The sequence below is a fragment of the Castor canadensis genome, chromosome 7 (assembly GCF_047511655.1).
Source record: "Castor canadensis chromosome 7, mCasCan1.hap1v2, whole genome shotgun sequence".
Classification (NCBI taxonomy): Eukaryota; Metazoa; Chordata; class Mammalia; order Rodentia; family Castoridae; genus Castor; species Castor canadensis.
The window spans coordinates 152055901-152078619 of NC_133392.1; the positions used below are offsets into that span (position 1 = coordinate 152055901).

Genomic DNA, 22719 nt, shown 5'->3' on the forward strand with positions numbered 1-22719 from the left:
CATATGGGGACCCAGAAACTCTTGGTGACAGATCCCCCGGAGTCAGCCTTGACCCTGGTGTCCCTGATTTGCTGCATAGGCCTTATTAACGGTGACTATAACCCCCCAAGATACACTGAGCTGACTGCTCCCTCCTTCCTCTTTAAGGGGTCACATCTGCTAGGGAATGAGACTTCCTTCTTATTAGCTCCTCCTGCCCTCTCTCTCAGGCTTCCTAGCATGATAATGAGGTCCCTGGACAGGGACAGCTTCCTGGCTTAGCCAGAACAGCCTCTAACCACCATGATGTACTTGGGAAATCACAGCACCCCTTTGAAGCCTCAGGTTTCTCATCCATGAATGGGGTGATGGCTGGCTGTGGTGGCACCCACCTGTAGTCCTAGCTAATTCGGAGACTGAGACAGGAAGGATTGAGGGTTCAAGGCCAGCTTGGGCTAGAAAGCAAGATCCTGTCTCAAAATAAAACAATTTAAAAAGGGCTGGGGGTGGAGCTCTGTGCTGAGCACTTGCTGAGCATGTATGAGGCCTGGGTTCCATCCCTGATACTGCTCCAAAAGCGGGGGCAGTGGCCCTTCTTACTTGGCTTTGCTCATGGGAGTAGTGGGAGGGGACAAATGAAATAGCAGGGTGACAGCACTTTGTCGATGTCACACTTTGGTGTCAGTGTGAGGGGCTGCTGTTGTTGCCATCACCATGGTCACCCAGCTGGGGATGCAGTGCGGGATGCTCAGTCCCACACTAGCGATGTCTCTCCAACTCAAATCCTGACTCTGCAGAGTCCACAGATCTCACTCTGAGAATCCTGTGGGTCTCAGCCACAGACGCACCACTGGGGCACGGTGTCCACCTGAGCCTCTACTTCTCTACCTGTATAACACGGGGAGTGGCCTCCCAAGGTTCCCTGTGTTTGGGGGCTCAGTACTCAGGCCTGAGTCAGAGAGCCCCAGGTTCAAATCTGAACTGTCTGTAAACTGACAGATCTTTAGCTAGACAGACCGAGGAACAGTGAAGGGTGAAATCACTCAAACCAGGAAGGAGAGGCACTATTTCTACAAGTTTACAGACACCAGAGGGACAGTGCAGATGATTAGAGGGTTAATTGCATGCCAGCAAATTAGATAATTAGATGAAATACACCAAATCCTAGAAAAATATAAACTACAGAAACTTACTTAAAAAGAAATAGAAAATCTATATAAACCCCTAACAAATAGAGATTGAATTAGTGATTAAATGCTTCTTACAAAGAAAAGCCTAGACATAGATGGCTTCATGGCAAATTCTACCAAATGTTTAGGGAATAACGAACTCCAGTCATAGAAACCCTTCCAAATAATAAAGGAGGAGAGGAGACTTCCCAATTCAGTCTAGGATACCAGTATTGTCCCATTCCCAAAACAGACAAAGATCTCACAAGATAAGAAAACTACTAGGCTAGGTGTGGTATACACCTGTAATCCCAGCACTCAGGAGGTCAAGGCAGACCAAGGAAGATTTTTCCTGGAAATGCACTGCTGGTTCAACATCCTGAAAACCAATCATTGTAATTCACATATTAACAGAATGAAAGACTCTCTGGGTTCTGCTGCTTGCTGCCTGGGTATCTTGGGGGCAGTGTGGCCCTTAGGGACCTTAGGAGGTCACCGTTCTTGGCTTGTCTGGAGGATGGAGTGTGCTGGCGAATGCTCAGTGAACAGTCGTGGTAAGGACATCAGGGCCTGGGTATCTGTCCAGGTCACTCTGGTCACTTTCCAGGTGAAGAGACCAGAGTCAGGGGCTGCCATCCTCGGCCCTCTGGACCATAGCACCACACGTATACCATTTCTGCTTCCAAACCTTTGTTCCCATGGCTGCGCCTACCTGGAATGGCCACCTTGCCCTGTTAGCCCACTGCAAATTGTCCCCAACTCCAACCCCACCCCCATAGCCTTTCCTTACCCATGACTTCCGCTCTCCCTGCTCTGAACACCAGGGCGTTGGGGATTTAACACACGCAAAACTCAAGACCTGACTGCTCTTCTTTCTTTCTGGACTCTGACCTTCAGCAAAAGCACTCGACTTCTCTGAGCCACAGTTTCCTGACCAGCACGGTGCAAGGACAGGTCTTGAGTCCCTGCCTCCACAGCCCACGCCCAGCAGCCCGATGTGTGCTTACTTGGCCGGGTGGAAGACGGTGCTCATCTCCTCGGCCAGGTGTCTCCGGAGGATGTGCTTCCCGCTGGGGATGCCCAGGGCAGTGGCCATGGCCTCAGCGTTAAATGTGGGCTCTAGCATCAGCACCGCGCCGTGCACACCACTGTTGGTCAGGTTGTCTGCGTACTCCTGAAGGCAGAGGCAGGAGCTGGGTGGCCCTAGGTGCTGCTAGATCCAAGCAGGGGTACGTCCCGTCCCCAGCAGCAATGCCTGAACCCCTGGGGACCAGCTGATTTAAGAGCAAAGAGGAAGCCCTCCCCCACTCCCAGAGCCACGAGGGTGATGGCCTCCCGCCTCCGAAACAGCCAGAGCCTGGCAGGAGTCCGTTATATTTGTGGAATGGAAGATGTGCCCTGATCTTGAGAGGGTAAGAGGGCTCAGCATCCCGCCAGTGACAAGGGTGTCATAGCAGGAGCCCTGTAGTGGGAGTGAGGGGTTCCTGCTTCAAGTGTCCTTCCCAGGCCTGGGTACTGGTGTCCCATTCATTGATCTGCATACAACTGCATGGGCTTACACTTGCTGGAGAGTCGCCCTAAGCCCCACCCCCTCTCACCTTCAGGTCAATATCTCGCACCCACTTCAGCACCCTCTGGTTGGTCCAGACCACTGCATCTGTGTTCTGCGTCTCACATCGGGCCCGGCGCTCCTGGAGAGCCTTGTGGGGAGACAAGGGGATGGTTGCAGGGACAAGGGGCACATCAGGATCACACTTGGAGTGTGAGTCCAGGCTGCCTTTAGGGACCTCAATGTGCTTGTCTAAGGAGGACCACACACAGCTGCTTGGGCCTGTCCCCCTGGAGCTAAGCCTGCGCTCTGGAAAACAGGGAGAAGCTGCTTCTGGGGGTGCAGAGAACAGGAGAGTGGGCTGGAAGAGACCCACAGTGCTGCCTTGTTCTGTGTCCCCCATGTCTGTGGCATCTCGGTCCCCTGCTCACCTGGCAGAGAGCAGGTTCTAAATGAATACTTGTGGAAAACCTCCCCATGTATGTGAGGCAGTGCTTGTGGGGGTCTGGGTGGCAAATGTCATCCTGCCCATGGGGACCTGCAGAGGGGTCAGCCCGCAGCTCTCTCCCAGGTCACCTTCGGCGACCGGCACCAGATCAAGTGCTTCTGTGGAGGCACCGCCTTGCCAGGGCACCTGACTCACAGACCCCTCCCATAACCTGCCCTGCCACTTCCTCCGTGTTACTGTCATGGCCTTCTGGGCCTGCTTCCTTTGTCAGACTGGGATTCTAGAAGCCAGGGCAAATGTCCTTGTGCCCTCCCTACACCTAGAGCTATGGGATGGGTTGTGAGAGGGGAATGAAGAGTTGGACAGCCCCCCTCTGTCCTTCTCTCCTGACCTGAGCTGCTTGTATCTGGCATCAGTCCAGGAATAGATAGCCATCTCGACCCAGCGCCCCCAGGGACCAGCCACTTAGGGTCCCTTGGGCCAGCCCTCAGGGGCCATGTGAGGAGATGCCCCAGGTGGGCCCTTATTGGGGTGGGGAGCTGAAGCCAGGACTCTGCTCCCTGGCTTGGAAGAGTGTGGCCAGGGGCACTCAGGAGTCCATACCCTTTACCATAACCCCCAGGCCCATCTCACACCACAGGACTGAGCCCCTCTGTAGCCATGGACCTCTTCTCTGGGTCTTTGCTCTGCTATTCCCACAAGTCTAGCCACAGCTCCCTGGAATCCCACCACTGGATCTGATGTTAGCTTCAGCATGTCTGAGAAGCCCTCCCAGAGCTGGAGGTTTCTTCTGGAAGCTTCGCTGGGTTTTCATGAAGCCCAGGGCTTCCCTCATTAGGACAATCTTCCACAGCAATATCACTTCTAACTTCCTCATGGTACTGCCTGAAAAGCAGAGAGCTCTCAGAGGATGAGGGTTCCTCATTTCTCCTGAACTGAGCATAGGCCCTGGCCTAGCTAAATAAGCAGTTGTTGAAAGAAGGGAGGGAGTGAGGAAGCGATGGGTGGATGGATAGATGCATGGATGGATAGACACATGGATTGAGGGATGGGTGGGTGAATGGATGAATGGATGGTTGGTGGATGGGTGGGTGGGTGGATGGATGGACAGATGCATGTATCAATAGACGGGTGGGTGGGTGGGTGAACAGATGTTTAGGTGGATGAGTTGATGGATGGGTGGGTGGGTGGGTGGGCAGGTAGGCAGGCAGTGAATGTCAGAGGGTCAAGAGGGGTTGTGGCAGGCCCCGCCCCACCCCTGCACCCCTGTCCTCACCTCCCTGCTGAAGTTCACTTGGTAGAGCAGCTCAATCCCCAGCAGGATGCTGACCTGGTGGAACTTCTTGGACACATTCAGGTGCTTCTCCAGGTCTCGCTTCATCAGGGAGTTCAGCATCCGTCCATCAACCAGGTGGCTCTGGAAGGCCTGGGAGTACTGGGGCAGGCCAATGTCATTCAGCCAGGCCTTGGCCACCCAGTGGTGGTCCAGGTCAGCAGCTTTGGACAGGCTGGTGAGGAGAGACATGGCCAGAGGAGGGGGTGGGTGAGGAAAGGTAGCAGAAAAAGAGAGGCAGGCAGAAACAGGAGCAGAGATGGCCAGAGGGAAAACAACAGTGTGTGTTGCGGGGGGGGGGCAAGAAAGTCATGGAGGCAGACAGGGATGGAGATGGAGGAGAGAGAGAGAGAGAGAGAGCAGAGATGGAGAGAGGTGGGTGGGGTGGGAGGAGAGAGACTGAGACAAAGACAGAGATGAGAGGAGAGAGAGAGAGTCAGAGACCCAAAGAACAGAAAGGGATCAAAACGGACAAAAGGAGTAGGAAGTGACCACATTCAGATACACTAAGAGTGACAGGGATGGGGACAGCAGAAGGAACACAAGCAGCACCTCTGGAAGACCTCTTCCCACCTTGGCCTACCTCTGTTTCCCCAGGGGCTCTGCAGTGCTCCGAGACACATGAAGCCCACCTTGATTGGCATATCCCTCCCCAGGCAAGTCCCTCTACTGCCCTCTGCTCTGTGTGGAGACTGACAACAGACACCGGTGATGGCCACTGTGGAGTGTCACTCACTTCCTATCCTGGGAAGTGCTGACGAAGAGGTGTCCACACACTGGGATCAGAATTAAAACCCAGGTTTTGCTTATTCCCAGCCCTCTCTCCTGCGACCTCACGGCAGTATCTCAGACTTCTCCGTGTCCCACATAGGACACAGACTCCAGTCTCATACACATAGTATGTGCACAACAAAATCTTTTCAGAGGGCCAAGGGATGGATGAACTGGTGAGGGTGGTCTCTGGCTGTCATTTCTCTGCTCACCACTTGATGGCAGCCTTGCAGAAAGAATGAGGTTGACAGCCTCCCACCTGTGGAAGGACTCTGAAAATTGACCTGGGATGCTGCCAGGTAAGAAAGCAGCATTGTCTACGGGAGGTGAGGAGAAAGGAATATGAAGAAAGCACTAAGTGCAAGGGAAAGTGGTGGGCTTGAAACAGATCCTGCCCTCTTTCTGGGGAGGGGCAGCTAGGGATCATGTATCAAGGTCCTAGATGACTTCCCACTATCCTTCCTTTGTCCCACCTACACCTACTCAGTATCTCTGAGGCTCCTGAGCCCTGTGTGTGAGGTAGATGTACTATGAAATGGGCTCATCCCCCATGCTCTCTCCTGTCTGGGTGATACCCTTTCCAGGGCTCTGGATGGCCTCTGTAAATGCATGTCACCTCTCTTCTGAGCAATGAGCCTTCCTTTGGGCTCCTCCTTCCTCTCCCAGACTCTAACTGGGCACCCTCCTGACTGTCACGACACACCACATTTAATAGCTCCCAGCCATTTCCCACCCTACCAGCCACCCAGCCTCTGAGCCAGAAGCCCCATCCTCACCTGTCCTGCCTCTCCCCCTGCCTGCTTGTCCTGTCCATCCACCTGGGTCACCGTGTCATTTGTCCTTTTCCCTCCCTTACCAGATCCAAACCAGGACCATCTTTGGACTGCTGCAATTCCTCCTCTCCCTCCCCCAATTCACACCCTCCCCCCTTCTAATTCACTTAATTCATGCTGCCAGATGGTCCTTTTTTTAAAAAGAAAAAAAGCAATATTAATAAAAAATGCATTTACTTAGAAGCATTCTGCATGTCAACAAAACAGCTGCGACTTTTTTTTTTTTTGGCAGTTACAGGGAGGTACTCCATTAACAGAACAATTATTTCCTATTGCTGCATCCAAGACAAATGAAGACGAAAACACTGCTGTCCTTGTCCACACTAAGAACCCACTTTAATACTGCATGCAGTTTGTACTTCCCCCACCCCGATGCTGTTCCAGGTAGGGTTGGTGGCTAATGAAAGCATAGATGGGTCCTTTAAAACACCAGATTGGTTACTTCCTGCTCAGCACCCTTTGGGTTTCCTTTGCAGCAGTAGAATCCAAAGTTCTTCTGGTGGCCTAAGCCCACTAGCCCTCTCCGTCCCACACTGGGGACATTTCCCAGGATGCACTGCACTGCATGGAAGAAGGCTCCTTCCATGGCTCCCTCCTTCTCTCCTATGGTGTTAAATCTCTCCTCCGTCTCTAGCTACTAACCAGACATTGCACTAAAAAATGAATGGATTTGTCTACCACTTTGGTTTTACTTTTCCCACCTGCTGCATGAGGACAGGGTGCATGGTGCTGGGGGCACAGCCAACACTCACAGAGCACTTGTTGGTAGAACGACAGAGGCAAGGGCTCCTGCTCCCCTCTCCTTCCCTCAGCCTGTGCCTCCCCGCTCAACACCCCACCAGGACCAGGACCTCCCCCCTCCTCCCTCTCCCCCCCCACTCCCGCACAGAGTCAGCTCATATGCGCTCTGCTGGGCTGTCTGATTTCCTTGCAGGAATTCCCAGTGGGGCAAGGGGCCCATGCTCAAGCATGGGAGTCCCTGCACCTGGCACCCTGTAGTTAATTGCTGCTCTCCCAGCTAGCTGCCTTCCTAGACACCTGCTCCTGGAGGGCAGGGCCAGGTAAGGCCGCCCGCCCCCCTCCCCGCCCCGCCCAGCCGCTCAGACTTGATGCTCGCCAGGCCAGTGTGTTTTGTAGCAAACCTGGTGGGTGGCAGAGCAGGGCAGGGAGGGGCGTGTGCTCTTGTCCACCCAGAGGCTGCCCAGATGGAGAACCTTTGGGACCAAGATGAAAAGGTCCTGGGTCCTGGCAGAGCTCCCTCCTCTGTTTCCAGGACTAGCCCTAACTTGTCACAGAGGGCCTTTCCCTCTGATGGCTGTCCAGATCCAATGCTTCAGCCCAGGTTGTCACCAGAATGGCTTCCACTCCTCTCAGAAGCAAATGAACGGTGCAACAACATTTGGGGTGATGGCTGGAGAGGCCACCTTGCCTCAACTCCTTGAGACAGGCCATTTATATCAGCAATCTCCATCTGTATGCAGACAATTAATGTCTCTCCCTTTTCATTAAAGTCATCCCCATGGGGCCTCGGCTTGGCAACTCTTTCCCAGCTGTTGGCTTGAGCTATTGGAGCGGGTGCACTGAACACAGCAGCAGGGCTTGGAATGTAATTCAGATGCTTTGTAAAGACTGTCACTGTCCCTCTTTAAACTGGGGACAGGTTAGACCCTGAAGTCCAGGTCAAGTACAGGACACCGAGATGATCTGGCCACTATTCAAGGCAGAAAATGGGGCTGTTCTGGGTCTGCCACTCTTAGATCTGCACCTTAAGTCTCTGGGTGCCACTTTCCTCATCTGAAAACTGGGACAATCTTGCTTCTCTCACAGAGTTGTCATTGTTGTTTGTAACACTAAGATGGTACAGGATAGGGGAAAGGCAATGGATTTGCAGTCAGATCTTTTGCAGGGTGACTTTAAGCCCATTATTTCTCCATACCTCACTTTACATCTTTAAAATGGCAGTAAAAAAACAGGTGTGGCAGCTCACATCTGTAGTCCTAGTCACTCAAGAGGATCTAGTTTGAAGCCAACCCAGACAAAAAGTTAGTGTGACCCCATCTCAGTCAATAAAAAGCTGGCTGAGGTGGCATACGTCTGTCATCCTAGCTATTTGGGAAACAAATAGGAAGATCAAGGACCAGGCTGGCCCCAGCATAGAAGCAAGACTGTATTCGAAAAGCAATGAGAGCAAAAAGGACTGGAGGTATGGCTCAAGTGGTAGAGCGCCTGCCTAGCAAGTATAAGGACCTGAGTTCGAACCTCAGTGCTGCCTTAAAAAAAAAAAAGGGAATGGGGGAGTAAGAAGGTCTGTCTGTTACTGATATCCTAGTGGTTAAATAGAATCATGACCATAAAGAGACAAATGTTGGGTTGGCAAAGGGTTGGTAGGTTGTGTTGTATTTTGTAGACACAGGGAAACAGGGCCCAGGGAGGGCAACATATGCCATTGGTCCCACAGGAAGTCAAAGCTGGACATGTTCTCAGTGATGACCTCACTTGCGGCTCTTATGCCAGAGGCCATGGACCCCTCAAAGCTCCTCAAGGCCCATGAGTGGGCCAGAAGGTCTTGGCATGCAAGGTTAAGAAGTCTTGTGTGTGTCTTCTGGGGATTATTTATTAAGTGTTTACCACATTCTCAGAGAAGCCAGGATGCTGGAGACGCGGCTCAAGTGGCAGAGCGCCTACCTAGTAAGCATGAGTTCCTGAGTTCAAACCCCAGTGCCTCAAAAAAAAAAACCCAAAAACAAACAAACAAAAAAATTAAAGGAGCCATGATGCTGAAACGTTTAAAAACCACTGTCCTAACTGAACTCCCTTACTTCACTGTTGGGAAACTGAGTCCCAGAGAAGGCAAGGTCACCTGGTAAGTCAGAGGCAGGCTGGATTTCCACAGGGAATAGAAAACTCAAAGCAACCCTCTCTCCAGGAGAGAAGAGATCCAGTGTTGGGGCTCACTGGCCCTGGGACATCCTGCAGCCCTGCTCCCCTTTCCCAGCTGACGTACACTCGAGCCACTCCATTCTGGGCCTCTGAGACTCTGGGTTCCCAGGAGCTCAGGTCAGCTACTGTTAACTGACCAGTGTCTGCTTCCCTAACCTCATGTGCTAAAGTCTTAACCCTCCATGTGATAGCATTTGGAAGTGGGTCCTGCAGGAGGCCATTAGGGTTACACAAGGCCATGGAGGTGAGTGATCAGACAAGCTCTCTGCCCCACCCCATTTTCTACTCTCTCCACCATGGGGGGAGTCACAATGACAAGGCCACGCAAGCATCCTGGACTCACACATGCAGCCCCCAGAACTGGGAAAAATAAATGTCTGTTGTTTAAGTCACCCAGTTGATGGCATTGTGTTATTATTACAGCCATGTCTCTCAGGGACCCTGGACTGTGGTCAGGACTCCTCCACTTTTGAGGGAGGAAGCCAGCAGCCTCACCTGGTCTAATGACCACAGACACCATTGACTGACTCTACTGAGCGCCGGGTCAGGGACAGGAGGGTGACCAGGATAGTGAGGCTTCCAGGAACTCCAGGTATGGAACTGGTCAGGTGGGCAGTGAGTGAGGTGCTTGTGAGGATCCCCCAGCAGGGGGTGCCTGCCATCCTGCCCCTATCACCCTTCTCCCTTCTATCCACCCAGCCCTGCCCTATAAAACAGCCAGCACCCCAACTTGTGGCAGGCCTGGCACTTTCTGCTGTTTGCTCAGAGTTGCTCAGGTCTGGTCTCAGCACTTCTTCACCTCGGCATGGTGCGTGCGGGGGGGCCCCTCTCTTGGACACACATGGATTTGGTTTTTCTGCTTCCAAGCCAGCCTGATTCTCCACCCCCACCCCTTCTATTTTAATCCACAAAGCCGCTTCCGCAAATAACACCACACACCACCAGGTTTGATTAATTAACTGCACAGGAACGATGGGAAACCAGTGAAGGAGATAATTATGCAAAGCAGAGAGTGTCAGGTTACAGAGCCGGCTCCTCCCTCTCGGCTCAGTGTGTGTGGGGAGGGCTCCTTCCCTTTTCCCTGGAGCTGCTTGGTGAATGGGGGCCCCCCATTGATCAGGAGTGAGGCAGGACTGGGTGGAGGGCTATAAGCAGTGGGGGGGCAGGGTGGCCTCAAAGGAGACACCCCGATGGGAAAGGGCTCCAGCCACCCCCAGGTGTGCTTGCTAAGAGACACCCTCCCACTGGCCTGTGTCTGTACAGGACAGACTTCCGTGGGCCTCTTCCTGTCCCTTTATCTCTGCGCTTGCTTCTTTTCCCCTGACTCATTCTGCCTTTCCTCGCCCTGGAATGGTGAGCTGAGGTCCTGCTATCTTTCCCGGTTCTAGAACGGTAAGAGCGAGGTTCAAGGTTGATCACAGAGGCATCTTGGGTTTGCTTGTCTCCCTGTCTGTTCCTCATGGGGAGTGGGGCATGCAGCTCATCTTCCTGACACCCCAGTGCCCCCACACTTAGTTCAGCCCATTTCTCACTGTTGTGGGGCCCCTACTCACCTGCGGCCCGCCTCGGCATCACGGTAGTCTTCAATAGCCAGGCGAAGCTTGCGCCGGTGCAGGGAGCTGCACACGCCCAGGCCCAGCTCCAGGTCCTCATCGCTCAGGCTCAGCAGGACCTGCTCCCGGGAGGGGGGGCTGAGCGCTGGAGGGGAGGGTGGGGCAGGGAGCAGGGCCTGTCCTTGGCACCTGAGGGATTTGTTGGCCAGGGCTCTGCTCCTGTCTCCCTACCCACTTCCTTAGACAGCACTAGATTGTCTCTGCAGCCTGCATCCCTGCTGCTCAGGTGGGGTGGGAGAACCTTCCAGGTGAAAGAACCTTTTCCTTGGGTCCTGCCTCCTTCCCTCCAGGTAAAGGAAGATTGGTCCCATTTTAAGGACCGGGCAGCTGGGGCTCCAAAGAGCTACGTGCATTGCTAGGGAGGCTGATTTAGCAAGACCCTTGGGCCTGAGCACAGGTGGGCTGGCTGCTAGACTGCACCTCCTTCTGCCCCCAGGGCATGGTGGGGACAGGCCAGCTCCTGGGAGGGTGTGGGTCTGGGGAGGAGGTAGGGATTCCTCAGTAGCCGGCAGCTGCCTACCTTCCCGCTCTTCACATTCTCTGCACAGGCCTTGACGTACATAGGCATGGCCATAACCACCTCCAGCCAGGCCTGCACGGCCCCGGCCTTCCAGTGCGACATGGGCGTGGTCCTGACCAGCTCCACCTGTTGCAGTCGGTCCATCTGCTCCTCTCCCTCAGACAGGCTGAGGCTCTGCCGCGTGGGGCTGCACTGGCTGTCGGAGTCTGCAACACACAATGGCACATGGCCATGCCGGGGGGACCAGGAAGCAGGGCCTCTGTTCCCCCATGCCTTCACCTCTTCAAAACCCAATGGCTTTGGTTTGCCGCCCATCCCCCAATCAAAGATCATCTCTGCTCCTCAAAAGAAAAGGATGTAAGAATAATGGTAAACGTATTCCAGAAAGGAATAAAACTAAAATGGAAAATGAAAATTTCCCCCACACCACCCAGAGACAGCAGCTGTTAGTATTTAGTTAAATATCCTTTGGGATACACAGACGCCCACGCTTACAGACACACAGACCCCCAGGCTTGCATTGCACTCTCTGTTTTGTTTTGTAAGATGCTTTTGTCACTGATGCTGTGGAGGACATCTTTCTATCTCAATCCAGATCTGCAATGTCTTTTGACAGCACAGGATTTATTGGGAGGGTGCTTCCTAAATTTATTGCACCTGCCTTCTGCTGATGGGCACAGGGCTGGTTCTAATTTTTCACTATTGTAAACAATGCAGCGGCCATCGTCTTTGGGCAACAGGGTAATTTATTTTTGTGGGATAAATAGGGCCCAGCTACATTCCTTAACATGCTGAAGCTTGTCCCCAGAGTGGTCTCACAGGCAGAAAAAAAGAAAGTTTCTCCACTACCCCCTTCCACAATCAGTTTGGCAGTCCTTCGCTTGGTAAATGCACTAAGTTCAGGTTACACAGACCCAGCCAAGAGGGGAAAGAATCTAAATCAGGGTTAAATAAAAGCCAAACCAGACTTAATACCAGGAGAAATGACACATATTAAAAAATAAACTTGGTTAGAAACGACGCTGCCAAGATTCTGTATTATCAATCACTATGAAGAAGTAAAACTACTTATCCACAAATGAATAGTGCACAGAATTAAAACAATGGGTGACAACTATCCACCAAGCTTCACAGTCTGAAAGAATAAGGCTATTTTCTTTCTGCTACACCTTCAGTATTGTCAAATAGGCATGCATATGTCCAAAAACATGATGGTCTTATAATGAGAAGATGGAAAAAATGAAAAGCTGGAAAGAGGTGGACGTGGTGACTGGTGGGAATTTATCTCAATGGATGATGCTCCATCCATATGCTGGAATTCATGCAATTAATGGAAAAATCTGGCACAGAGAATGTTTTTGACAAGGGAAAAAGTGTTCCCAGTCTGCTGCCAAGTGAAAAAGGAAAAAAAAAAAAAAACAATAGGTGCAATGTAATCCCAAAGTGTATTTTAAAAATTAAACATATATAAAATGTAATTTAAATGACACATGCATACATGTATGCATATGTCCTACTAGACGGGTAAATGTTGAAGTCAATCTCTGGGAGGGGGTGATGGGTAAAATTGTGCATGAGTGTGGGTGTAATTGCACGTGCATTTGAGCCCCCCACACCATTCTGTTTCCAGAGTTTTCTGCATTGATTGTACATGCTGAGTACCTCTTAACCCAAATGCTTGGGACCAGAGATGTTTCAGATGGTTCTGGACTTGGGGATATTTGCCTACACGTAATAAGATATCTTGAGATGGAACCCAAGTAAATACAAAATTCATTTGTTTCATAGACACTTCATACACTTAGCCTGAAGGTAACTTTATACAGTAGTTTTGAACATGAAGCAAAGTTTCATGGTGTGGAATTTTCTCAGGTCAGCACTCAAAAAGTTGAAGATTTTGAAGCACTTCGGATTTTGGATTAGGAATGTTTGAACCGTATAGTGTTTGAAACTAGGAAAAAAAACCTAGCGTAGAAATCTTTTTTGAGTCTCAGAGTCCCTTTGTCCAGCTCCCCCACCCCGCCCACAGGTTAACTTCTTGAGGGACTTTGAAAATCACTGTGCCCACCTCCCCACCTCCACAAAAACTTTTCCCCCAGCACTGTAGGCCTCAGTTTCCCTTTCTGAAAAGCTAGCATAATGCTGCTGTCCGCTGCCTGCCTCCTTCCCGGGCTGCTGTGGGGACATAATGGCAGTGAGTGTGACAAGGTGGGGGTTGAGAGGTTACTGCCAGCACTACTGGATTTCCCTTTGTTGCTGGGTTGACGGCCTCATCTTATCCCCCGGAGGTGGCAGATGAGCACAGAGCTCTGAGCGGGTCACAGTTTGAGCACGACTGGTACTATGACCCTGAAAATGTGGGAACAGCAGCTGCCGCCTCCCAGGGCCCAGTGTTCTGCCTGGTGACAGGGCTGCCCAGCCAGTGTCACAGGCCTGAGCCACATCTCCCTCCTGCTGGGGCTGGCCTTGTTTGCAGGGATGTCTTTCTAATCAGGTCCAGGGTTCCAAGTCTACGGGGTCACCACAGGCCCCACGGGATGTCCTACTTCTGTCCCAGGCTTCTGGGAAAATGAGGGTACGTGTGGCTGAATCTGGCCACTTAAAATACCAAGATATGACCCATGTTGTCCAATTGGACGAGGCTTTGGAGTTGAGGAGAGAGGAGAGAGGAGAGAGACCTTCGGAGAGAAATAACAAAGACCATAGAGTAGAGAGAGGGAGGCAGAGCAGGGAATGGAGAAATGGACAAAGACAAAAACCAAACATCCTGTGTGTACGCATGTGTGTGCGCATGTGTGTGCGCATGTGTTTTTGTATGCTCATATTGTGTGTCACAGGACCAGCCGGCCGGCTGGGAGACAAGACAGCTGTGTGGCCCTCATAACCTGCGGGTTCAGGCTCTGGGAAGGGCAGAGGGCAGGCTGGCCCCCCAGGTGAACCACACAGGTTTCTGCAGGAAGACTGCTACTCCCCAACTCCCCCAGCCCACTCTAGGACTTGAACTGCCAGGAGAAGCAGCTGCAGAGGGACTAGAGGAGAGGTCTTTGGGGTCCTAAACCATTAATTTAAGGCAGTTTCCATGACGCAGGTATGCTGGTGGTAGCTTGCACGTCTGGGATTCCAGCCACCCTGGCTTTTATTTCTTCTCCTTCTTAACCATGGGGTGGGAATAACTCATGTCTGTATCCAGGTTGCTCAGCCCAGGGCTGGGTTCAGAGGCCATCTGAGCCCCTGGCGAGCCTGAGGAGGTACCATTGAGAGGTGACCACTCTGGATCCTTCTGGACACCAGGAGGATTGGGGGACTTGGGAGTGAGGGGCTTTGAACTCTCTCACCACCCCCAGCACAAAGCACACGTGCACAAGAGCTCACATGTGCCTGCTCACACACCGCAGATTACTGATATCAAGACTCTGATAGTAGGAGGGCTGCCTGGCCGGGCCTCCGCCAAGCAGCCCTGCAGGGTCCCCCACAGGGGTCGGCACATTGCGGCCTCCAGGCTGAGCCAGCTCTTCCCATGGCTTTCTAAACACCATTTGTAGGGGACCGCAGCCTTGCCCATTCGTACACAGCTTGCTTAAGGCAGCTTTCATGCCACAGTGGGCAGAGATTTGCCCACAAAGCCTAAAAGAATCACTGTCTGCCCTGTTGCAAAAGATGCTCTGGAGAAGGCCCAGGTCTAGAAGTTCCCTGGAGTATGAGAGACCTGAGCCTGGATCCAGCCCTGCTGCTTCCCAACTGATGATTGTGGGGAAGTGTTTTCAGTGTTCTGGCCTGTCTGTGAAGTGGGGTTGATAATACTGCTTGACTTCACGTGATGATGGGAGGACCACCGGAGACTTCGATAAGTGACCTGTTAGCCCCAGTGTCTGTCACACAGTGCCTGCTTAGTGACCGAGTGGGGCCCTTGGTCCTCTGCAGGCTCACGGACTCAGGCCAGAGTCCAGGAGGACAGTTTGAGCCATATTGAGCACTTGTCACAAGGCTCGTCCACACTGGGATGTGCCGTAAGTATTAATACACTCTGGACTTCGGAGACAGCACAGGAAGAACTGTTCTTGTTATTTTCATGTTTGACCGCATATTGAAACGCTAATATTTGGGACACACACACACACATGAATATGAGATAGGGTTAGGGTCTCACAAGGTAGCTCAGCCTTTCCTTGAACTTGAGATCCTGTGCCTTATATTTGGGGCATATATGTGTACATGCAATATATTATTAAAATTGATCTCACTTATTTCTTCTTATTTTTTAAATGTGGCTACAGAAGACCTGAAGTTCCACATATATTTTCCCTGGACAGAGCTGGTCTGGAGTGGAAGATGGTCCACAAACAGATATTTGTTTCCTCATTTTATTCCCTCTCCATTGGTCTGGAAGTCAAACTCTGTAGTTTTCTGTTTTTTTTTTTTTCCAGTGGGACTGGGGTTTGAGCTCAGGGTTTCAAGCTTGCAAAGCAGGCCCTCTACTGCTTGAGTCATGCCTCCAGTCCATTTTGCTCTGGTTCTTTTGGAGATGGGGTCTCATGAACTATTTGCCCAGGCTGGCCGTAAACCTCTATCCTCCCCATTTCAGCCTCCCAAGTAGCTAGGACGGCATCTGTGAGCCCCACTGCCGGGCTAGTTCTCTGCTTTGGGCACAGTAGTTCCCATAGCCTGGTTCCTTGGCCAGCAGGATCAGTGGCACCTGAGAAATTATGAGGAATGAAAATGCTAGGACCCCACCCATCCCAGATTCCCTAGAGCGGAGATGCCGGGGTGGCCCAGCCATCTACATGCTGACAGCTGTCCAAGGGATGCTGGTGCATGTTCAGGTTCTAGAACCATGGCCTAAGGGTCACCTTGCAAACTCAGTATGCATGCTTAAATTTACAAAACCTAAGTTTGGTCATCTTAATGCCTTGTCCTAAACAGTGAGAGTTACTTAAAACAGCAATTCCTAGCTGACTCAGCATTCCTCCTTACTTACATGCTGTCACATCCAGTGCTTTAAGTCTGTCTTTTGAAACCTCCATAATTTAGACATTGTCCTCATGGTTAGTTCGTATGACAATGTTTGCTTGCAACAATTTACCTACATATTTGCAAATTTCTTTGTTCATCATTTCTTGTGTCTCCGACCTTCCTTTTGGAATAACTTTTCTTATTCTAAAGAACATGATTGAAAAAACTCCTTTGACTAAAAGTACCAAAAAAGAGCCCATCTGTCATCCATGAGATATACAGTTTGGGGCTGACAGTTGCGTATTTTAGCAGTTTGAAGACACTGCTCCATTCCTGCTGTCTTCCTTTTTAAGAGAAGTCAGCTGCAATTCCATTCCTTCCATTAGCTACTTGGATGATTTTCTCTTTGTCTTTGATGGTCTGCAGTTTCATTATAATGAGGCTAGATGTGCCTTTCTCCTGGGAATCCAATGAGACATAAGTTAGAGTTTTAAGCTCTGTCTTTCCTAGTTTATGTCCTAGTGAGGTCCAGCCGAATCTTCTGTAATGATGGAAATGTGATAAAATCCTCATCATCCCCTATGATCACTGTTAGCCACAGCCACTAGGAGCCCTTGAAAATGGCCAGAGGGACTGAGTTTTTATTTTTTCTAATTATAATTAATTAAAACACAAATTTAAGCAGCATCCTGTGACTAGTGACTATTATTGTACTAGAGCAGGCAGCTTGGATTTCTCCTTTCAAGTTTATCTCCTTATCTCTCTGCATTGCATTCTTGGTAGGTAATTTTCTTAGACTTATTTTCCATTTAAAAAAAATCTCTCTTCAGCTACTTAAACTCATTCATCCACCCATTTGTGGATTTTTAATGTTACCAACTATATTTTATATTTCGAAAAAGTCCAGAGAGTAGCTGGCCTAGGCGAATACCCCTCTTCCTGCACACACTGTCCACACAGCACTCGGCATGTTCTGCTGCCATTACTGGTCTGTCCATTGGCTCTGCTGCATCCCCTAGGTTGGAAGTCAGGTGCCTTTGTTTTTATTATCTGGACTGACAGTGATGGTGCTCAACATGTGTGCTATGTTTTGGGAGCGTGTTGGAAAGGATTGCTAAGCTGGCAAGAGTGGGAGGGTGTGTGGAGTGTGGGGATCTGCTCTCAGAGGCTGAGAAGTAGCTGCTGGCCTGGCCTGCTGAGCTGGGGGGATGGGAGCCATGTTGTGAGTCAGTGTGAGAGACAGACTCACAGGGAGACAGACACACAGAGACAGACTCACAGAGAGACAGACATACAGAGAGACAGACACACAGAGAGACAGAGGGACAGACTTCATATGATCCAAAGGCCTGTGATGGGAACAGTTGGGACTGACATGGACATGGTGTCTACACTGAACTTGGGGCTCTTTGTGTCTTCCTGCCATTTGACACAATCCACCGAACACTGAGGTCACTGGATGCAAATCCTACAGTCAGGGATCCCAGGCCTGGTGCCCACCAAGCCACTGGGACTGTGATAGATCAGCTGGCAGGATGGCAGGATGGTGGGCTTTGGAGGAGGTGAACTGGGCAGGGCGTCTCAGGTACAGTGATTCCACTCAGGCCAAGAGCTCCAGTCACTGGAGTGGCAGAAGCTTGAGAAGCCTTTGCTGTCACTCCTTTCCTCCCTTGGCTTGGAAACAGTCCTTCCTTCCCTACCCTGAGCTTGAATTTTGCATCTAAATGAGGTCAGACAGGCGTGGGGCTGTGCACCTGGCTCCAGAAGTCAATCATTGTGAAGAAAGATGCTGCCCTCAAAGAGATGGGGCACCCCTGCCCCTCTGCTCCAAAGGAATCGTGGACTTCCTGTCAGTGGGGTCACCTGGACTTCCTGTCAGTAGGATTCAGAATCCCAGGACTAGAGGGGGCCCTCACAGTCATTTGCTCATCCTTCTGTCTCAGGTAGGGCCTTCCTGTAGCGGAGGGGACACACTAACTCTGAGTTAGTCATCTTGTCTATGGACCAAGATCGCCAGCCGCTGAGGGCTGGTGAAAAATGCAGAAACTGAGAGGTAAAGGAACTCCCTCATAAGTCATCTAACCACTGTCCTGTCTGGGGAGAGAGGCCGCCCCTCATTGCTCTCCCAGCCCGGGACGTGGCGTCCTGTACCTGGTCCCCGTACCCCTACCTCTGAGCCATTGGTGGCTGCTTTGGGAAGGATTTATACACTACCATTTTCAGTTAATTTTTTTAATCATTTAAAATGTTGAGCCTGTGCCCAGCTGACAGGCTGGACTTGTGTGGCTCCTTCCTGCGCCTACGGCATCCCAGACAGTTGTTTCTTTGGAGTTCAAATGTGTGACTAGATGCAGAATTCACTGGAGCCTGGTGGGGAGGCACGAGTCACAATGGCATTCTGTGTGCCCAGGTTGGTGGTGGCACTGGGAAACAGGCTGCCCAGATGTGTCTCAGTGCCTGGCTGGATCTGCTGCTGCCCTGTGGGGGTTCAGGCCTCCCTGGTGGGCCAAGCACTTGCCCTTGCACCCCAGCTACTGTTGGGGCAGGGAGTTTGATGAGGTCAGGCAAGGGCTCCAAGGCCCATTGTCAATTCCATCTCTTTCCTGAGTGATTATAAACAAAACTAAACTAAAACATATCTATTGGGACTTCTGCTTAACAGTGTTCAGAGGTTCCTGGTAAAGTCCACCTTCCTTGTCAGGCCTTGCTGACCTGGGCAGCCTCACCTTCAGCTCGTTGCCCTTCTGAGCTCTGGGCTGCTTATAGCTCCAGGGCTTAGGACACCCTGTTTAGTGCACAGCCCTGCTCTTCCCACCTGAATGGTGGTCCCTGCTCTCTTCTCTGCTTGGTGAACTCCTATGCAGCATTCAGGGCCCTGTTTAAATGTTGTCTCTTTCAGGGAACCCTTCCCTGGTCACTAGTGTAAGTGACACACACACACACACACACAGAGCTCTCATTAGTTCAGAAAGCTTTTCTGTACCACACTTCTCACAGCTGAAATTAGGTAATATTGTGCAATCATTCAGTGAACGCCTGTGTCTTCCACTAGACTTTGCTCTCTCCACGGGCAGGAGCAGGGTCAGGTTTTGCTCTCTGGGTGTATTTGGTACCTAGTGGAGTGTGGAAATGTTTAGCAATCAACCCTCAGGCTGTAAAGAAGTGAACAGGTTTGGAGCATTAGCTGCTCAATTTCTGCAGGGAAGATAAGTCCCCATGGTACCAAATGGATGTGGAGCTGGGAAGAGATGGCACCGCGGCCACCGTAGCTCGGACACATCAGCTGGCTCAATACAGATTAAGGGAAGAGAGCAGAGAGGGTGGGGCAGGAACAGGCCTCTCAGAGTCACGGTCAGCCCACCTCTGACATAGCACGCTGCTGTGGTCCCTCACACGCACTGCCTGCCCCTGGTCCAGTCCGCTTTGCCTGCGGCACGGTCTCTCCACCTTGGCACTGCTGACCCTGTCCAGATCATTCCTTGCCACAGAGCTGTCTTGTGCATTGTGGGGGTTGAGCAGTGTGCCTGGCCTCCGCTCCTGAGGTGCCAGGGAGCAGGACATGTGCCCCGTCCTTCCCTGTGGTACAGTGTCCCATGCTGCCCAGCCCTCTTATCTCAGACCAACCAGCCCTGCCAGGGGCGGCAAACCATGGTCAGGGTCAGTGTTCCCTATCCTTAGAAAGCGGCAGTGGTGCCCCTGTCAACACTTTTACAGTCAAAAGCTGCATTCTCATTTTTCAATGCTGCCTATAATGTGAAAGTGACTTTTGATGCCTGCTGACTGCTACTGTGTTGGATGTCCATGCTCTGCTGAGCGATCAGTCACAGCTCCTGGGAAAGATGTGACCCCTGCATCCTGTCCCACAGGCCAGGGTCAGCGTGGGTCCCTGCACAGAGGCAGAACCTGTCACTGACTGCCATAACTGCTGAGGGCCACAGTAGGACCTCAGTGGACAGTGAGGTGGCTGAGTCCTGCCAACAGCCCCCCAGCACCTCCTGCCCAGGGCTAGGCAGACCCTCTGGAGGCCCCCCTAGAAAACTATCACGGCCCTGCGCCCTCTTCTCCTAGAATCATGCTTCTTTCCTCGCATTGGCAAAGCAGCTGCCCTGTCAGGGCCCATGCTTGTGCTTACTGTGCTGGTCCCGGTCTGTCATGCTGCCCTGCCACCAGCCTCGGAGGACCTCCTCTCCTCCTGCCCCTCCACGCACACGCCGAGAATTTTCCACAGGGTCAGAGAATTGATTCCCTGGGGTTGGCAAGGCTCTGCCCTGCACTTGGCAACTCTTTCCAACTTTACAAGATTATAAGAAGAAGTCAGGGGCAAATACATACTTTATGCTTAAAAATATATATATGAGCCTGGTGTGGTGGTGTGTGTCTGTCTGTAACACCAGCACTCGGAGGCTTGCAGGTTTCAAGCCAGTTTGGGCTACATAGTGAGATGTTGTCTTAAAAAATAAAAAGTATATGACAGTCTTTCTTTTTCTTCCTTGCTAAAGTGTTGTATTGCCACAATAGCACTTACATTTGGGAAGTCCTTTTTTTTTTTTTTTTTTTGCAATACTGGGGTTTGAACATCTACATCTAGAGACAATCCACCAGCCCCCTTTTTTTTGTGATAGGTATTTTTGAGATAGGATCTTGAGAACTATTTGCCCAGACTGGCTTTGAGCTGCGATCCTCCTGATCTCTGCCTCCTGAGTAGCTAGGATTACAGGCGTGAGCCACCAGTGCCCAGCTGGGAAGTCCTTTTTGAAACTGAATCTGCAGCTGAAGCCTGTCTTCCCCAGTACCTGGGCTCCCTGGCATTTCCACATCTATGTCTCTGCTGACATGTTTCCCTGGCAAACTTCCCTCCCCCGGTAGACCTGGAAGGCGGATCCCATGAGAAGCTGGGCGGCAGGGGGAGGGTGGGATAGGGCAGAGGGCCTAAGCAGGAAAAGGGTTCCTTTCCACGTGCCCATGTAGTAAGCAGACAAGTTTGTGTGTGGACAGTTGTCAGAGGCAGAGTTGAGAGGATGGACTGCTGTGAAATTGTGGGGCTGGGGGCCCTTGGAGTGCCCCGGCTGCCTGGCTGGAGTTCAAACACTTTGCCACTCCTGCTTGACCCACCCCTTCCCTACAGCTCCTCTAGGGGCCTGGGGACATCAGCCCTGTGGTTGCTGTGATGACTGGGTGACTTCACTGGAACATGGGACATGCACTCAGCCAGAGCCAGAGCCTCTGGCCTAAGGGAGGCATTTGGAGGTGACGCCTTGGGATCATCTTAAACAATTAATGTAAACGGTCCAGTCTCCAACCCTCCTAAAATGCTTTGCAACTCCCTGGGAACTCCCTGAGCCGGTACTGAGCTCCTTTATAATGGCACCGTGGGCAGCGCAGGGATGGGAAAAATGCTTCCAAACAGCCGAATCTGACCCCCTTCTCAATGAAGAAATCCTCAGGGAGGCCAGCATGGGGGCGTCTTAGGACTTAGATACTGTATGTCTGTGTTTTTTGGCGGTATGGGATTTGAACTCAGGGCTTCATGCTTGCTAGGCAGGTGCTCTACCACTTGAGCCACTCTGCCAGCTCCTAGTTAGATGTTAAAGGCAAATATCAAGGGGATGGTTGGTGTCCATTTTGCTTTTCCCATCATACATCCTGACTCGCAGTAACAGGTGTTCCTGCAGCTAGGGCCAACACCCTTCTAGAACTCAGTATGTTCAGCCAGAGCCACAGCCTGGGGCAGAGGATCCCAAGAGGTTTCTGCTCCTTTTGTGACTTCTTTCTCCTTTAATTGTGAACCTTCAATGCAAGGCTTGTTGTAATGGCCATTTTACCAGCTCCAATAGCAGCATCTGCCTAGAGGACAGTGGCGTTTGACCTCCCACCCCAAGTAGTCTGCTTGACCCCAAGTCTCAGCCCTGTTCTGTCACTTCTATGTCTCCTTGGATTTCATATGCAGGCTTGGTTTCTTCTCCTATGAAGGTGAGACCATAACACACAGTTCATGTGATTTTGATGACTATGCTAGGCTAATTTACATTATCTCACCCTTTATATCTGCATCCTCAGCCTGTAGCTGTAAGCCTGGTATAAAGAAAGTGTTCAGACAGCATTTGTTAAATGGCTTAATGAATGTACGAAAAGTGCCTAATATTTAATAAATGTCATATCGTACTGTCCTCTGCCAGTTCTTGTGACTTCTCTCTGACCCTTCTTCACTCTGGAATCCCCTTTGCCAGGCCATCAGTACCTTCCACCCATGGTGAAGCCCCACCCTGTCTGCGTCCCCCAGACTCCAGAGAAGAAAAAATGATTGTGTCCTTTGGCTGTGAGAGGGTGGAGCCCTGTCCCATGCAGCCTTGCTTATAATATGACACCAGGGACTCAGAGCCCCTTAAAGACCCTTTTCCTTTCCTCCACCCTCTCCCCAGACGCTCTGGGTTCAGAAAAGAGTGTGGACACCCTGCCTCCTGGCTCTCCAGGAAGGAAGAGCAGGAAGGGCTCCGACTGGACTTCCATGGGTACTTGTTGCCAGGTAGGCCAGGACTGGCAGAGCCATACACCACGGAGAACCCAGATTGGAGAAGGCAGAGTTCTGCTCAGGAGACAAATTGGAGCCATGGGAT

General features: G+C 51.4%; 1 protein-coding gene across 5 annotated transcripts in view; it reads right to left on the reverse strand.

Annotated features, from left to right (window-relative positions):
* Kazn (kazrin, periplakin interacting protein) overlaps positions 1 to 22719 on the reverse strand; it is a 1020937-nt gene that overhangs the window by 13244 nt on the left and 984974 nt on the right. For all 5 annotated transcript variants that reach the window (XM_074081291.1, XM_074081292.1, XM_074081295.1 and 2 more), the window contains 5 exons: positions 11156 to 11361; positions 10576 to 10694; positions 4422 to 4653; positions 2747 to 2848; positions 2156 to 2322 (listed from right to left, as the gene is read on the reverse strand). In XM_074081291.1, coding sequence (XP_073937392.1) covers positions 2156 to 2322; positions 2747 to 2848; positions 4422 to 4653; positions 10576 to 10694; positions 11156 to 11361 — 826 coding nt within the window. The remainder of the gene's footprint in view (positions 1 to 2155; positions 2323 to 2746; positions 2849 to 4421; positions 4654 to 10575; positions 10695 to 11155; positions 11362 to 22719) is intronic.